General features: G+C 33.6%; 3 protein-coding genes across 5 annotated transcripts; 2 read left to right on the top strand and 1 right to left on the bottom strand.

Moving 5' to 3' along the window:
* The first annotated feature begins 2,498 nt into the window (after nt 1-2,498).
* LOC141618167 (putative UMP-CMP kinase 2) lies at nt 2,499-6,792 on the top strand. Of its 2 annotated transcripts, none has more exons than XM_074435273.1 (9): nt 2,499-2,752; nt 4,159-4,212; nt 4,576-4,630; nt 4,761-4,878; nt 4,959-5,115; nt 5,649-5,729; nt 5,863-5,970; nt 6,197-6,262; nt 6,351-6,792. In XM_074435273.1, the coding sequence occupies exons 1-9, from the start codon at nt 2,720-2,722 to the stop codon at nt 6,363-6,365; spliced, it is 687 nt and encodes a 228-aa protein (XP_074291374.1). In that variant the 5' UTR covers nt 2,499-2,719; the 3' UTR covers nt 6,366-6,792. The 2 variants fall into 2 exon arrangements, with proteins under 2 accessions (XP_074291374.1, XP_074291375.1); XM_074435274.1 differs by lacking the exon at nt 2,499-2,752 and adding an exon at nt 3,968-4,006.
* A 1,447-nt stretch (nt 6,793-8,239) lies between these two features.
* LOC141618165 (putative UMP-CMP kinase 2) lies at nt 8,240-12,533 on the top strand. 2 transcript variants are annotated; one of them, XM_074435270.1, is made up of 9 exons: nt 8,240-8,493; nt 9,900-9,953; nt 10,317-10,371; nt 10,502-10,619; nt 10,700-10,856; nt 11,390-11,470; nt 11,604-11,711; nt 11,938-12,003; nt 12,092-12,533. In XM_074435270.1, the coding sequence occupies exons 1-9, from the start codon at nt 8,461-8,463 to the stop codon at nt 12,104-12,106; spliced, it is 687 nt and encodes a 228-aa protein (XP_074291371.1). In that variant the 5' UTR covers nt 8,240-8,460; the 3' UTR covers nt 12,107-12,533. The 2 variants fall into 2 exon arrangements, with proteins under 2 accessions (XP_074291371.1, XP_074291372.1); XM_074435271.1 differs by lacking the exon at nt 8,240-8,493 and adding an exon at nt 9,709-9,747.
* Nucleotides 12,534-15,083: 2,550 nt separating this feature from the next.
* On the bottom strand, nt 15,084-15,971 carry LOC141620732 (NAC domain containing protein 50-like). Its single transcript, XM_074437530.1, has one exon. The coding sequence runs from the start codon at nt 15,969-15,971 to the stop codon at nt 15,084-15,086; it is 888 nt and encodes a 295-aa protein (XP_074293631.1).
* Nucleotides 15,972-16,279: the final 308 nt, after the last annotated feature.

Here is a 16,279-nt window from a genome sequence, read left to right as displayed (position 1 = left end):
TTATATATTACTATATTAGTAATATTATAATGTTTATTTGAAGACAATCGATAGTATAATAACTTTATTTAAGACAAAATCATAATTAAAAAATAAAATGGGTGCTAAATATACATAATTTGGTTATTATTGTGTCATATATAATGATAATCTATGCACTAAAATAGAAAATTTATGAATTATAATACAATCAAGTGTGCATAAAAAGATCTTGAGTTCATAAACAGATCAATAATGAGTTTTTTTTACTTTGATAAATAGTAGAATTAATTCTTTTTAACTTTTAAATATAGGTAATTATTATGCCTCATTACATTTGAGTAACTAAAACACATCATAATTTTTAACCATTAATCAAAATCGCACCAGAAAAAGAAAATATTTTGCAATTGTTTATACATTTTATTGCTACCTCAATTACATCTTAAAAGTAGGAAAAAAAATGTAATTTAAATCATTTCACTTGTACATATTTTAATTATGACAAAAAATAGAAAAAAACGTGCGAATGTAAATAGATTGTATAGTATTTTCTCATTATTAAATCGGGTTGGATATCAAAATAGATGCAAAAAAGATGGTGTACTTTTACGTGTGATATTTGTCTCACATTGAAAAATACTGTAGGTGTGGTAAATATACTATATATAAGTAGTTCAATTGTCCCACATCAAAAAATTATCATAAGATGGGGTGATCCTAAAAATTAATTTAGGAAAGTATTATAAATAATATATTTCGATGTAAAAAATAAAGTGGAGAATCTTTTAATTATTATTATAATATTTATTTCCTATATTATATTCAAGTGATGTTTCTAATTTTTTATATAAAAACTTTACATTTCATTTGGCAAAAAAATACCGTAAAGAAAATTATGAAAATAACATAATTTGATTCGTGTTAAAAATACTATCATTAGCGTATAGATTTCATAGAATTTGTACATATATAAAATTGTCTACTTCTTAGTATGTTATATGTCTCACATTGAAAAATAATATGGGATTATATAAAAATAATAGTATTGTCCCACATCGAAAGATTAACATAAGATGTGATGGTCTTATGATTATAAATATTATGAGGCATCATTGGAACTTAGGTATCAACCCAACATCTTTTGCGTCTCTTAAATAAGATATTTTGACTTTTGATCATATTTAAATAAATGATTAGACATAAGATGTAAATATTAAGACCTTATAATCAATTTTTTGTTACTAAGTTAATTACCCCGTTGCAACGCATGGGCATCCAAACTAGTTGGTAGTAATATTGACATATTTCTCCTTCCGTTTTTTCTTTGATTTTCTTTACTTTTTTCGATATCATTTTTTTAATAGACGTTTTACCTTTTTTCTATAATAAAATCGAAGTCAATAAATTATTTAGTTGAAAAACCGAACAAATTATGAAAATAGATTTTTAATGTAAAAAATGTGTGGGTATGTTAAAGTAAGAGAGATAAATGATGAAAGAGAATGATGATGAATAAGTGTAAATTATTGTTGGAGGAGTGTTTTGGATGTAAATTGAAAGTTGAGGAATAATAAGATGGATGAGTAAGAAGTGGTAAGAGAGACTGAGATGAGGAAGAGTATTGAGTATGGTTGGAGATGGTCTTATTACGAAACCTAAGTCATTGACAAAGCCATTTCACCTAGAGCTGGCAAGTCTGACCCGACCCAAACCCGACCCGACCCGAAAATATTGCGACCCGAAATCGACCCGATGACGATTGACGACCCGTAGCCTGACACGATCCGATTATCAGTGACTCGAACTAGACCCGACCTGATATTGACTCGATAATTATTAAGCTTAATTTTTATCAAAATGAAAGTGATTTTGTGTTTAGATTTATACGAGTATGTTTTACTTAGTAATGAAGTAATTAAACCAAATAATAGGTTAAAAACTAAATTTAATGGTAAAAAATTGTAGTAATGCGATTAAGTAACTGGACCCGATAATGACCCGGTTCAAACTCGACCCGACCCGATAACGGCCCGAACCCGACCCTACTCAACCCGAAAGGGTATGTTGACCCAATATAACCCAACCCGACGTGACCCGATCTAAACCCGACCCGACTAACCCGATTACCACCTCTAATTTCACCCTACCTAATATCACAAATTGAAATAATATAGTCCGTAACATGCTCATTCCTCCCCCACCCAACAAGCTTTTAACCCAGTGGAAAACTAAAAATCGACTTCCTATTTGATTTTACATGCTGTTTGTTGATTTTTAAGGCTTACCCAATAAAATACGTCACCAGCAGTCAAGCAAGACGAATTTATTTTCTCAAAAAAAAAATGGAGAAGTAAGTACCTATTAATGGCCGGATCGCATATTGACAACATCTAACGGTTCTAAATTTACACATAAAAATAAAAGAAAATAAGGGTAAAATAGGAAATTATTATTTAAGAAATTGTAAGAAAAATGAAGACGGACTATTATTTACCCACTGTTTGGCTTACCCAATAGGGGCACTTCATTAGCATCGCGCGCACATACCATGTGCTCGATGAAATACCCCATTGACCTTGTGACGTTAAAGATGAATTGAAGTACAACAAACTCCATCATCCGTACTACCTAATTTTCAATCTCACCACCTTTTTCTTCTTCTCGTACTTGTTCTTCAAGTTCTAACATCAAAACTAAAAAAACCCCACTCAAAATAATCAATCAAACAAATACAACTATGTTGAGAAGAATTTCTTCCCATCTTAATCAGGTATATTTTTTTGGTTTCCCTTTTTTTCTCTTTGATTAACCAACCAGTTTGATTAATTAATGAATGAGATGGGTTTCTTTGTGTAGTTATGTTCTGGGTTTGCAATTATAAAAGTTGACACCATTGATTTTAGTGTTTGATTGTTTGATCATAGTTTTATTTGGGGGAAAAAAATATGGTCTTTGAATTGGGTTTGTTAATTAGGGAAGAAAGTTGCTTTTTGGCTGTACATGAGCTAAATAAATCAAATTGTTGATTTTTGATTCGATCATATGTTGTGTTGACGGAATTATGAGTGCTTTTTCATCTTATAATGTGGTTGATAGTACTCGCTCCGTCTCATTCATTTGTTTACTTTTATTTTATGTTCTTTGCCAGGGATATGTTAAATTTGTAATCAAAGGTAAACAAATAATTGGGACGGAAAGAGTACTTTACAATCTGGCATTATGATTTATGACTAATGAATATTGTCTTTGAGGTTTTCTTGTGTTTCTGCTTTTATGATCATGATTTACAAGCTCATCTTCGTCATTTGAGATTGCGTAATGTATAGCTCATAGGATAGGCGTAATTCCAAAATCCAAAGTCTAGCTCAAGGTGAATACAAGGGCCGTACGATGAAATGTTATATATTCTCAGAAAACATCATTGGTATCACCTTCTATGTTCTATGTCGGGAAATTACAGAGAAAAGACTGGTGGCGATGATTATCAATGTGTAGCTAGTGGATGATAAATTAGTCTATAAAGTTAGAGAATCTAAACTAAATAGGGGAAGTATTATTGGAAGGAGGTGTTATTTTGGTTTGAATATACTAGGCATAGAAACATAAATAAGGTGTAGAAGTTTTACTGAAAAAAAAACGCTGGATAAAAAAAAATGAAGGTAGCAATTTATTTTGTAAAAAATACACAGCATAGGAGTCAAACACTTGACATGAGCAGCTTATAAAACCACTCCACTCCAACCACTATAGCAGAGAGCTAAGTAATGATCATTAATATAGTAAATATTTGTGGCCCTTCTCTTGTTTGGGCCCTGTTCTACAGAACCAAACTGAACTGGTTGCGGTCCTATCTTGGTGAATATAACACCAACGTTACCCTACTGCCTCAAAGGCTCCTGTAAATTGTGAGGTTGGGTTTCGGATGTACTAAGCCTTACCCCTATCTTAGCTACACAGATAGTTGTTCCAGATGACTTAGAATGAACTACTTCGCAATTAAAAGAGGCGCATCTATTTTAGTGAGGTGAATCCGATTCGAAAGTCATATGTTGGACATTATTTATGTTAACTGTATTGTGTGGTTTCAGGGTTTTCATGAATTTCTTTGACAAATGTAATTTGATTTAGAATTTTCATTGTTTCGGACTTAAAACATTTTTGTTCCTTCACTTGCAGGCTTCTTATTTTTTGAGGGCTCGAGAAGGATTCAGTACAGATGCTGCAACTTTGGTACATCATTGACTCTAGATTTGCTTGGCATCTAACATTACCATTTACTATTTCATTGTATCTGATTGGCCAAGACTCAAATTGAGTGAGATGGTTTATTAATCTGTTATATGTGACTGTGTAATTGCTGAAATTCGATTTGATTATGTTTTACAAGGGATCAATGTAGTCTAGAATCTAGACGGGAATACTCTCATCTTGGTTTTTTTCCTCGAATTTTGTATAGACTCCTAACATACACTCTGAAACATAAGTAAACTTTCCCATGCCTTAGAATAGATCACTAAGCTTAGATTTTGTTGTTGCTTTCCAAGTCATTATTTCAGAAACTCCAGAAGGAAGTGTTTGTGTTTTATTTTGTAGATGCAAGATAAAGCGTTTTCCAAAGAGGTGCCACACTTTATAGCTTTTGTATTAGGTAATTCTCCTCTCTTGTCATTTGCAGTTGTCTATGGTCGATGCTGGAGAGAGCTGATCATCATATTTCTGCAAAATAAGAAATGTTATTTTAAAAACATATGATTAACTGACTAAACTTATGCGCTTAGGTGGCCCAGGAAGTGGGAAAGGCACACAATGTTCCAAGATTGTGGAGACATATGGATTCACACATTTGAGTGCTGGGGATCTGCTAAGAAATGAGATATCGTGTTCAAGTAAAAATGGGTACTGATGCCATGTCTTCATTTGCTGATTGCATAAAGTATTTTGGGACATTTATATAGCCTGGATACTTTCATTTTCAGTTCCATGATTCTTGAACTTATCAAAGAGGGAAAAATCGTCCCTTCAGAGGTTACGGTCAAGTTAATCCAGAAAGCCATCCGATCTGGAGAAAACCATAAATACCTTATTGATGGATTCCCACGAACTGAGGAAAATCGGCTGGCATATGAACGAATTGTGAGTGACCCATACTTTTTATTTCATTGATAATAAGTAGCAACATAAAGTAGAGAGACTAACGGATGAGTAAGAATCTAATAGTCTGCAATGACTACAGAAAACAACATAAGCCTGTTTAGAAGGCTAAGGTGTTATGGTTGGATGCCATGGAATAGCCAAATACTGATATGCTCATACTTAATTAAGTTTCCTTATGGTTTCTCCAATTTATGTCTCTTCCTTTTCTTATTTCCACTTTTTTTTCTACCTAATTAGCTTTGTTTTACTGTCGTGCTCCCCATTCTTGTTTGTTTCATTGTTTTCCCACTTCACAGAAATAATTCCATCCGAAGATCAAACTTTTAACCGACCTCGAATCATTATAGCCTTGCAGCTTTTTTCTTGTTGTTGTTGTTGTTGTAAAGATTAGAAATTTAGAAGTCACTTTCTTTGCAGCTATTGTAATAGTAATATCATCTGATATTTTAACGGTTTCACCAGTTGACTAAAAAAGCCACTGATCTATTTAAGTGTCATCTAATGAAATTCAGATTGGAGCACCGCCAAATCTTGTGCTTTTCTTTGACTGTCCCGAGGAAGAAATGGTGAAGCGAGTCCTAAATCGCAACGAGGTACTTCTATGTGGTTGAATATTCTGGAGCAATTTATTCCTCTAATTTGCCATGCTTATTACGTCCAAATTAATCTTATGTCATTTTTTTCGAGTATCACACATAAGATGATTTGATATCTTGTGTATTACAGGGGAGGGTAGATGATAACGAAGAAATAGTTAAGAAACGCCTTCAAGTGTTCAGAGAATTGAGTCTTCCTGTGGTCGACTACTACTTGAAGAAAGGAATACTTCACAAGGTTAGCACTTGCAATCTTGGTATTAAATCTCAGTTTTGAGGTTCGATCTTGGAATCGGTCATTGCTCCATAAATTTGGTCGGTATTGCCTTAAACTGAATCTCAGAACCTTTTCATAAATTGTTTTATATTGGGTTTGTAATGTTCATATCACAGATCTATTATTTCTCAAGTTTTCTAAACCAAAAAACCGATGGACTCTGATGCTTAATTTTTTTTGGGTGCAGATTAATGCAGTTGGAACAGAAGATGATATCTTTGAACAAGTTCGCACTATTTTTTCTGTATATGAGGTATGTTATAATGGTATACTAATGATGATATGGTTAAACTTGCAATCTTCCGGTAATTTTTATAAATCTGTTAAATTTCAATTGGCAGCCGATTATTACATGATTAAAGCTAAGGAAGAGGTCCTGGATTTTTTGGAAATGAACCCTCCCTTATCAACCCAGTAGTTCTTCAAGCTCTAAGATTGACATCTTATATTAGGCTGGCCGGCGTGGGACCCATGTTTTGACCCGACCAGTATTAACCCGACCCTTTGAGACCAGTTTGACAGGTTTAGGGATCAAGTGGAGTCTAATGAAATACAAGTCGAATTAATTTGTAATCAAAAACCAATTTGTAATAGGTGTGATAGGGCATTGATTGACATTTCGAGTGCAATTTATTTAACAATGCTCTTGTCAATGCTGGTGTTGTCTTCATTATCTTTCCATCGTCAGCGCGCAAATGTAATACAGATTATACACTGATAATACTTATTTCAATAATGCATCTCTCTATGTATAATAGAAAGTTCTTGATTAAGAAACCACATCAATTATTGTTTCATGAGTAGTTTCTTTGATGTGGCAAAATGACCGATAGAAAATAGTTAACACATACAAATGGGGAGATGCTATCATGAACGATCCCTGCTCACGGGAATGAAATAAACTTCTTGGTCTGTTACTTTTTCGTGAAAGTATACGTCAAGGGGATTATTCACTGTTGTCAATGGTGGACACCTGGGTTAAACAAATTGTTCCCAAAGTACCCAATTCCCGTGATTTGAAAAATCGACAATTATATTTTCTTCGCGAAGTGATCTTCTTTACGGAAAAAATTATAGGACAAGCAGGACCACCATCGAGAAATCAAGAGTTAAGGATGCTCCTGATTACGTAGTGCAAACAAACCGAACCATGGTTTTGACTCGGCGACCATGGCTTCGAAAGTCTCAAGTGTGAAAATTCTGATATACATCAGTTGCAATTATCTCACTACTAGCTTCACTTTACCCCAGTTTCACACTTGACAAATGTTATTTCAGGCTTCATCATCATCTTGCTAATTTGCTACGGAGTATATGCTAATTCTTCTGGTAACAATGCTTTTAGAAAAACGTTATCATAATTTATCTCGGATTAAATAATTATAAAGGATTCCTTATTCTAAGTACTATCAAGTTTAGTCCGGATTCGATAAGGGTAAGACTTGATTTATATCCAAATTCGCTTACCTATAATTTGCGAAAGCTTTCGACACAATCCGATTATCAGTGACTCGAACTAGACCCGACCTGATATTGACTCGATAATTATTAAGCTTAATTTTTATCAAAATGAAAGTGATTTTGTGTTTAGATTTATACGAGTATGTTTTACTTAGTAATGAAGTAATTAAACCAAATAATAGGTTAAAAACTAAATTTAATGGTAAAAAATTGTAGTAATGCGATTAAGTAACTGGACCCGATAATGACCCGGTTCAAACTCGACCCGACCCGATAACGGCCCGAACCCGACCCTACTCAACCCGAAAGGGTATGTTGACCCAATATAACCCAACCCGACGTGACCCGATCTAAACCCGACCCGACTAACCCGATTACCACCTCTAATTTCACCCTACCTAATATCACAAATTGAAATAATATAGTCCGTAACATGCTCATTCCTCCCCCACCCAACAAGCTTTTAACCCAGTGGAAAACTAAAAATCGACTTCCTATTTGATTTTACATGCTGTTTGTTGATTTTTAAGGCTTACCCAATAAAATACGTCACCAGCAGTCAAGCAAGACGAATTTATTTTCTCAAAAAAAAAATGGAGAAGTAAGTACCTATTAATGGCCGGATCGCATATTGACAACATCTAACGGTTCTAAATTTACACATAAAAATAAAAGAAAATAAGGGTAAAATAGGAAATTATTATTTAAGGAAATTGTAAGAGAAAATGAAGACGGACTATTATTTACCCACTGTTTGGCTTACCCAATAGGGGCACTTCATTAGCATCGCGCGCACATACCATGTGCTCGATGAAATACCCCATTGACCTTGTGACGTTAAAGATGAATTGAAGTACAACAAACTCCATCATCCGTACTACCTAATTTTCAATCTCACCACCTTTTTCTTCTTCTCGTACTTGTTCTTCAAGTTCTAACATCAAAACTAAAAAAACCCCACTCAAAATAATCAATCAAACAAATACAACTATGTTGAGAAGAATTTCTTCCCATCTTAATCAGGTATATTTTTTTGGTTTCCCTTTTTTTCTCTTTGATTAACCAACCAGTTTGATTAATTAATGAATGAGATGGGTTTCTTTGTGTAGTTATGTTCTGGGTTTGCAATTATAAAAGTTGACACCATTGATTTTAGTGTTTGATTGTTTGATCATAGTTTTATTTGGGGGAAAAAAATATGGTCTTTGAATTGGGTTTGTTAATTAGGGAAGAAAGTTGCTTTTTGGCTGTACATGAGCTAAATAAATCAAATTGTTGATTTTTGATTCGATCATATGTTGTGTTGACGGAATTATGAGTGCTTTTTCATCTTATAATGTGGTTGATAGTACTCGCTCCGTCTCATTCATTTGTTTACTTTTATTTTATGTTCTTTGCCAGGGATATGTTAAATTTGTAATCAAAGGTAAACAAATAATTGGGACGGAAAGAGTACTTTACAATCTGGCATTATGATTTATGACTAATGAATATTGTCTTTGAGGTTTTCTTGTGTTTCTGCTTTTATGATCATGATTTACAAGCTCATCTTCGTCATTTGAGATTGCGTAATGTATAGCTCATAGGATAGGCGTAATTCCAAAATCCAAAGTCTAGCTCAAGGTGAATACAAGGGCCGTACGATGAAATGTTATATATTCTCAGAAAACATCATTGGTATCACCTTCTATGTTCTATGTCGGGAAATTACAGAGAAAAGACTGGTGGCGATGATTATCAATGTGTAGCTAGTGGATGATAAATTAGTCTATAAAGTTAGAGAATCTAAACTAAATAGGGGAAGTATTATTGGAAGGAGGTGTTATTTTGGTTTGAATATACTAGGCATAGAAACATAAATAAGGTGTAGAAGTTTTACTGAAAAAAAAACGCTGGATAAAAAAAAATGAAGGTAGCAATTTATTTTGTAAAAAATACACAGCATAGGAGTCAAACACTTGACATGAGCAGCTTATAAAACCACTCCACTCCAACCACTATAGCAGAGAGCTAAGTAATGATCATTAATATAGTAAATATTTGTGGCCCTTCTCTTGTTTGGGCCCTGTTCTACAGAACCAAACTGAACTGGTTGCGGTCCTATCTTGGTGAATATAACACCAACGTTACCCTACTGCCTCAAAGGCTCCTGTAAATTGTGAGGTTGGGTTTCGGATGTACTAAGCCTTACCCCTATCTTAGCTACACAGATAGTTGTTCCAGATGACTTAGAATGAACTACTTCGCAATTAAAAGAGGCGCATCTATTTTAGTGAGGTGAATCCGATTCGAAAGTCATATGTTGGACATTATTTATGTTAACTGTATTGTGTGGTTTCAGGGTTTTCATGAATTTCTTTGACAAATGTAATTTGATTTAGAATTTTCATTGTTTCGGACTTAAAACATTTTTGTTCCTTCACTTGCAGGCTTCTTATTTTTTGAGGGCTCGAGAAGGATTCAGTACAGATGCTGCAACTTTGGTACATCATTGACTCTAGATTTGCTTGGCATCTAACATTACCATTTACTATTTCATTGTATCTGATTGGCCAAGACTCAAATTGAGTGAGATGGTTTATTAATCTGTTATATGTGACTGTGTAATTGCTGAAATTCGATTTGATTATGTTTTACAAGGGATCAATGTAGTCTAGAATCTAGACGGGAATACTCTCATCTTGGTTTTTTTCCTCGAATTTTGTATAGACTCCTAACATACACTCTGAAACATAAGTAAACTTTCCCATGCCTTAGAATAGATCACTAAGCTTAGATTTTGTTGTTGCTTTCCAAGTCATTATTTCAGAAACTCCAGAAGGAAGTGTTTGTGTTTTATTTTGTAGATGCAAGATAAAGCGTTTTCCAAAGAGGTGCCACACTTTATAGCTTTTGTATTAGGTAATTCTCCTCTCTTGTCATTTGCAGTTGTCTATGGTCGATGCTGGAGAGAGCTGATCATCATATTTCTGCAAAATAAGAAATGTTATTTTAAAAACATATGATTAACTGACTAAACTTATGCGCTTAGGTGGCCCAGGAAGTGGGAAAGGCACACAATGTTCCAAGATTGTGGAGACATATGGATTCACACATTTGAGTGCTGGGGATCTGCTAAGAAATGAGATATCGTGTTCAAGTAAAAATGGGTACTGATGCCATGTCTTCATTTGCTGATTGCATAAAGTATTTTGGGACATTTATATAGCCTGGATACTTTCATTTTCAGTTCCATGATTCTTGAACTTATCAAAGAGGGAAAAATCGTCCCTTCAGAGGTTACGGTCAAGTTAATCCAGAAAGCCATCCGATCTGGAGAAAACCATAAATACCTTATTGATGGATTCCCACGAACTGAGGAAAATCGGCTGGCATATGAACGAATTGTGAGTGACCCATACTTTTTATTTCATTGATAATAAGTAGCAACATAAAGTAGAGAGACTAACGGATGAGTAAGAATCTAATAGTCTGCAATGACTACAGAAAACAACATAAGCCTGTTTAGAAGGCTAAGGTGTTATGGTTGGATGCCATGGAATAGCCAAATACTGATATGCTCATACTTAATTAAGTTTCCTTATGGTTTCTCCAATTTATGTCTCTTCCTTTTCTTATTTCCACTTTTTTTTCTACCTAATTAGCTTTGTTTTACTGTCGTGCTCCCCATTCTTGTTTGTTTCATTGTTTTCCCACTTCACAGAAATAATTCCATCCGAAGATCAAACTTTTAACCGACCTCGAATCATTATAGCCTTGCAGCTTTTTTCTTGTTGTTGTTGTTGTTGTAAAGATTAGAAATTTAGAAGTCACTTTCTTTGCAGCTATTGTAATAGTAATATCATCTGATATTTTAACGGTTTCACCAGTTGACTAAAAAAGCCACTGATCTATTTAAGTGTCATCTAATGAAATTCAGATTGGAGCACCGCCAAATCTTGTGCTTTTCTTTGACTGTCCCGAGGAAGAAATGGTGAAGCGAGTCCTAAATCGCAACGAGGTACTTCTATGTGGTTGAATATTCTGGAGCAATTTATTCCTCTAATTTGCCATGCTTATTACGTCCAAATTAATCTTATGTCATTTTTTTCGAGTATCACACATAAGATGATTTGATATCTTGTGTATTACAGGGGAGGGTAGATGATAACGAAGAAATAGTTAAGAAACGCCTTCAAGTGTTCAGAGAATTGAGTCTTCCTGTGGTCGACTACTACTTGAAGAAAGGAATACTTCACAAGGTTAGCACTTGCAATCTTGGTATTAAATCTCAGTTTTGAGGTTCGATCTTGGAATCGGTCATTGCTCCATAAATTTGGTCGGTATTGCCTTAAACTGAATCTCAGAACCTTTTCATAAATTGTTTTATATTGGGTTTGTAATGTTCATATCACAGATCTATTATTTCTCAAGTTTTCTAAACCAAAAAACCGATGGACTCTGATGCTTAATTTTTTTTGGGTGCAGATTAATGCAGTTGGAACAGAAGATGATATCTTTGAACAAGTTCGCACTATTTTTTCTGTATATGAGGTATGTTATAATGGTATACTAATGATGATATGGTTAAACTTGCAATCTTCCGGTAATTTTTATAAATCTGTTAAATTTCAATTGGCAGCCGATTATTACATGATTAAAGCTAAGGAAGAGGTCCTGGATTTTTTGGAAATGAACCCTCCCTTATCAACCCAGTAGTTCTTCAAGCTCTAAGATTGACATCTTATATTAGGCTGGCCGGCGTGGGACCCATGTTTTGACCCGACCAGTATTAACCCGACCCTTTGAGACCAGTTTGACAGGTTTAGGGATCAAGTGGAGTCTAATGAAATACAAGTCGAATTAATTTGTAATCAAAAACCAATTTGTAATAGGTGTGATAGGGCATTGATTGACATTTCGAGTGCAATTTATTTAACAATGCTCTTGTCAATGCTGGTGTTGTCTTCATTATCTTTCCATCGTCAGCGCGCAAATGTAATACAGATTATACACTGATAATACTTATTTCAATAATGCATCTCTCTATGTATAATAGAAAGTTCTTGATTAAGAAACCACATCAATTATTGTTTCATGAGTAGTTTCTTTGATGTGGCAAAATGACCGATAGAAAATAGTTAACACATACAAATGGGGAGATGCTATCATGAACGATCCCTGCTCACGGGAATGAAATAAACTTCTTGGTCTGTTACTTTTTCGTGAAAGTATACGTCAAGGGGATTATTCACTGTTGTCAATGGTGGACACCTGGGTTAAACAAATTGTTCCCAAAGTACCCAATTCCCGTGATTTGAAAAATCGACAATTATATTTTCTTCGCGAAGTGATCTTCTTTACGGAAAAAATTATAGGACAAGCAGGACCACCATCGAGAAATCAAGAGTTAAGGATGCTCCTGATTACGTAGTGCAAACAAACCGAACCATGGTTTTGACTCGGCGACCATGGCTTCGAAAGTCTCAAGTGTGAAAATTCTGATATACATCAGTTGCAATTATCTCACTACTAGCTTCACTTTACCCCAGTTTCACACTTGACAAATGTTATTTCAGGCTTCATCATCATCTTGCTAATTTGCTACGGAGTATATGCTAATTCTTCTGGTAACAATGCTTTTAGAAAAACGTTATCATAATTTATCTCGGATTAAATAATTATAAAGGATTCCTTATTCTAAGTACTATCAAGTTTAGTCCGGATTCGATAAGGGTAAGACTTGATTTATATCCAAATTCGCTTACCTATAATTTGCGAAAGCTTTTGACACAATTTTTGTTTAAGATTTAGAAGTCGTCGCTAGACGTAAATACGGTCGAGTCGAGTCGTTAGCGATTTCAAAAAAAAAAAAAAGTATGGAGTTGTTTGTAGGGAAATCATTTCCTTCATTTAGAGATTACGGTCTTATCTTTTCGAAAATACTACAAAATGCAAAAGGTAAAACCACATTATTATTGTAATTTGTAAAGAACCATCTAAATAGCCTTTAGCCATACGCGACAACTCAATGACCAATTACAAAAGAGTTAATGAGTTATTAGCATTTTTCATGTTTCCATTATATTGGTCATTTTTTTGTGCACGAGACCAGGATAAAGGTCGATTTTATGTAAATTCGTATTTTTTATGACCCATAAAGAAAAATAAGTCGAGAATAATGCCGAAACTATAGGAGTATCTTTCAAAATTATTATTTTTTTTTTCTGTAAAACTATGAACAAAAAATTTACAATGATAAAAAAAAAAAAAGAATAGATAGTTATTTTTCTAATCTGAATATAAATACCTAATTAAATAATACCTCCAAACTTAATGAAACCTTAACTCTAATTTGGCCAATCCTAATGGATAACCGGTTCTAGTATAGACCCAATCTCCTAATATAGTTCTTGTATAAATCGTATTACACAAGTGCTGTAAAATCAAATACTGATATTTTACCTAAATAATAACCCCATGTAACTTAAATAACTATCATCAACGACCACTTTTTTCCATAATAAGATCATACTAGTCTTTTGTATAGGATTTTACAATAATTTTTACTAGTTTTAAACCCGTGCAAAATTGCACGGGTATATATTTGGGCCAGTATTAATGTTTTTGAATGTATATTTGTTTTTGCATTTCTATTGTAGTTATCTAGTTGGTCTAAATCTACGATCTACATAATTTATGTTTAAATTTGTTACAAACACGTGTTCACATACACTGGTTTGTAAGGAAATAACGTAATCTACTCTTGTAAATAAAAATTGCATACATAAAAAACTTTACATCCGGATAAAAGAAATATAATCTAATATAATCAACTTTAACATATGTAATTCATTTGCGTTTTATGTTCAATCCCGTATATAAATGTTATTCCTTCTTGAAATTATGTAATTTTATTATTATGTAATTTTGTTTTAAAAGTTATGTAATTCAATTTCATTTACTCGCATTTGTAATTCATTCTGCGTATATGTTATTAATTTTATTTACACGGAATATATAAAATTATTTCATAATATTAATTCATAGAATTTTTTCATAATATTACTTCATAGAATTTGTTGTAAGACAGAATTTATCGCATGTTTGAAAAGACGGAAATCTGAAGAAATAAATACATTGCACATTCACGGGTCCCACCATAACATGAATTTCCAAAAAAAAAAAAAAAAACTGCATTAATGACGTGGCGCGATGAGGATTGAGTATTGTCTTTTGTATTAATATAGATAAGATTGTAAAACCATTTTATAGAACACTTACTCCTTGAATAATGCTAGAAATTATGACACCTCGAGGTTAAAAATCACAGAAAGAACAACTAATTTGTTAGTTTCTCATACTCAACATTAAAAATCTTGAATATTCTTGATGACCAAGATACAGTAAAATTTGATGGCATCGTATTAAGAATATAACATTACAATCTAAAAGAATTTGCTCATGACGATAACAAAAAAAAAAAAAAGACTTGAAAAATTGCATGAAACTTTGTTTACAAAGTACGTAGGCAACATATATAATTAATACTAGAGTATTACATGATTCTTGTGCCTTGTTGGTTCAATAACATAACATTATTATTTGTTGCATGGAGTATAAAAATTAAGCCATTAACACAAGGCCTCCAATCTATTTAACTCTTCTTGAGCCCGTGGATCCAAGTTACTTGTTGTCCATGTTAACTCGTCGGCAGCCATCTCCCCGTCTGGAATCCCGATGACCTGGTGACCGTCTTGATGATCTTCTTGTGCAACAATTTGTTCCATTGCAGACTTGTACCCATCCTCGAACAATTTTAAAGACTCGTCGTCTTTTACTCCTCCATCAGCACATTCATCCCCAATAATGTCGTAAGAGATCAAGTTTAATGGATCTTCGTCATTCCATGCAGTATATGGATCAACCCGACTTATCTTACTAGGACCCGCTTCATAATCCAACAACTGATCCACTACCATGTTTATCTTACGAGCCTTAATACTCTTATTATGAGAATTATTATAATCTTTTTTGTTAGTAATATGGCACAATACCATTATATCTTTGTCTTGGTTGTCTTGGTTAGGTAAAAGAGAGTATTCATGCATCATCCACTCGTCTTTGTTCAACATGCTGTCTTTGGATTCAGAAACCGGGTTAAACTTGTAGTACTTGTGGATCCCAATAACCTCGTTCTGATAACATATCATCTTTGTAGCGGCTTTCTCTAACCAAGTCCCATGAGTAGGGATATGGCGCTTTATTCTCTTGCCATTCTTAGAAGTCGTCTCGAGAGAGCTGAAGAAGTAACCTTGTTGAAAACCGTCTTCTTCTACCTTTCTTTTAGTTAAAGTCATGATCTTCGAGGGATGATGACTGTATACATCAAAGTCTATGATATGATCGTTGTGGAATGATTCCAATGGTTGTCCTCTTAGCTTTCTTGTCAGGAAATACCCGACAAGTTCTTCCTTCGACGGTTCGAACTTGTAACCCAATGGTAGATCATAAGCTCCCATTTTACAAGATACTTATGATCAAAGAAAGCTGGAATACAAAACCCTAACCGAAGCTTATTATTTCTTTGTGTATGGAAAATTTTGTGAAATTTTTGTGTTGTAATAGTGAAATAGGGTAACATACGTTGTGTATATATATTAGGACAAAGCATACTTTGAGAATTCGAGTAGGATTCAATTATCTTGAATATCTTTGTTGTTTTTCCCATAGTTAGGGAGATATTTGTAAGGACTAAATAAGTTTGTTAGAAAAAAATATTTAAATATTACTATTAGGATTAGTAATCATGCATGTAAAACCCTAATTA

The sequence above is a fragment of the Silene latifolia genome, chromosome X (assembly GCF_048544455.1).
Source record: "Silene latifolia isolate original U9 population chromosome X, ASM4854445v1, whole genome shotgun sequence".
NCBI classification, from domain to species: Eukaryota; Viridiplantae; Streptophyta; class Magnoliopsida; order Caryophyllales; family Caryophyllaceae; genus Silene; species Silene latifolia.
This window is presented reverse-complemented; position numbering and strand designations above follow the sequence as displayed.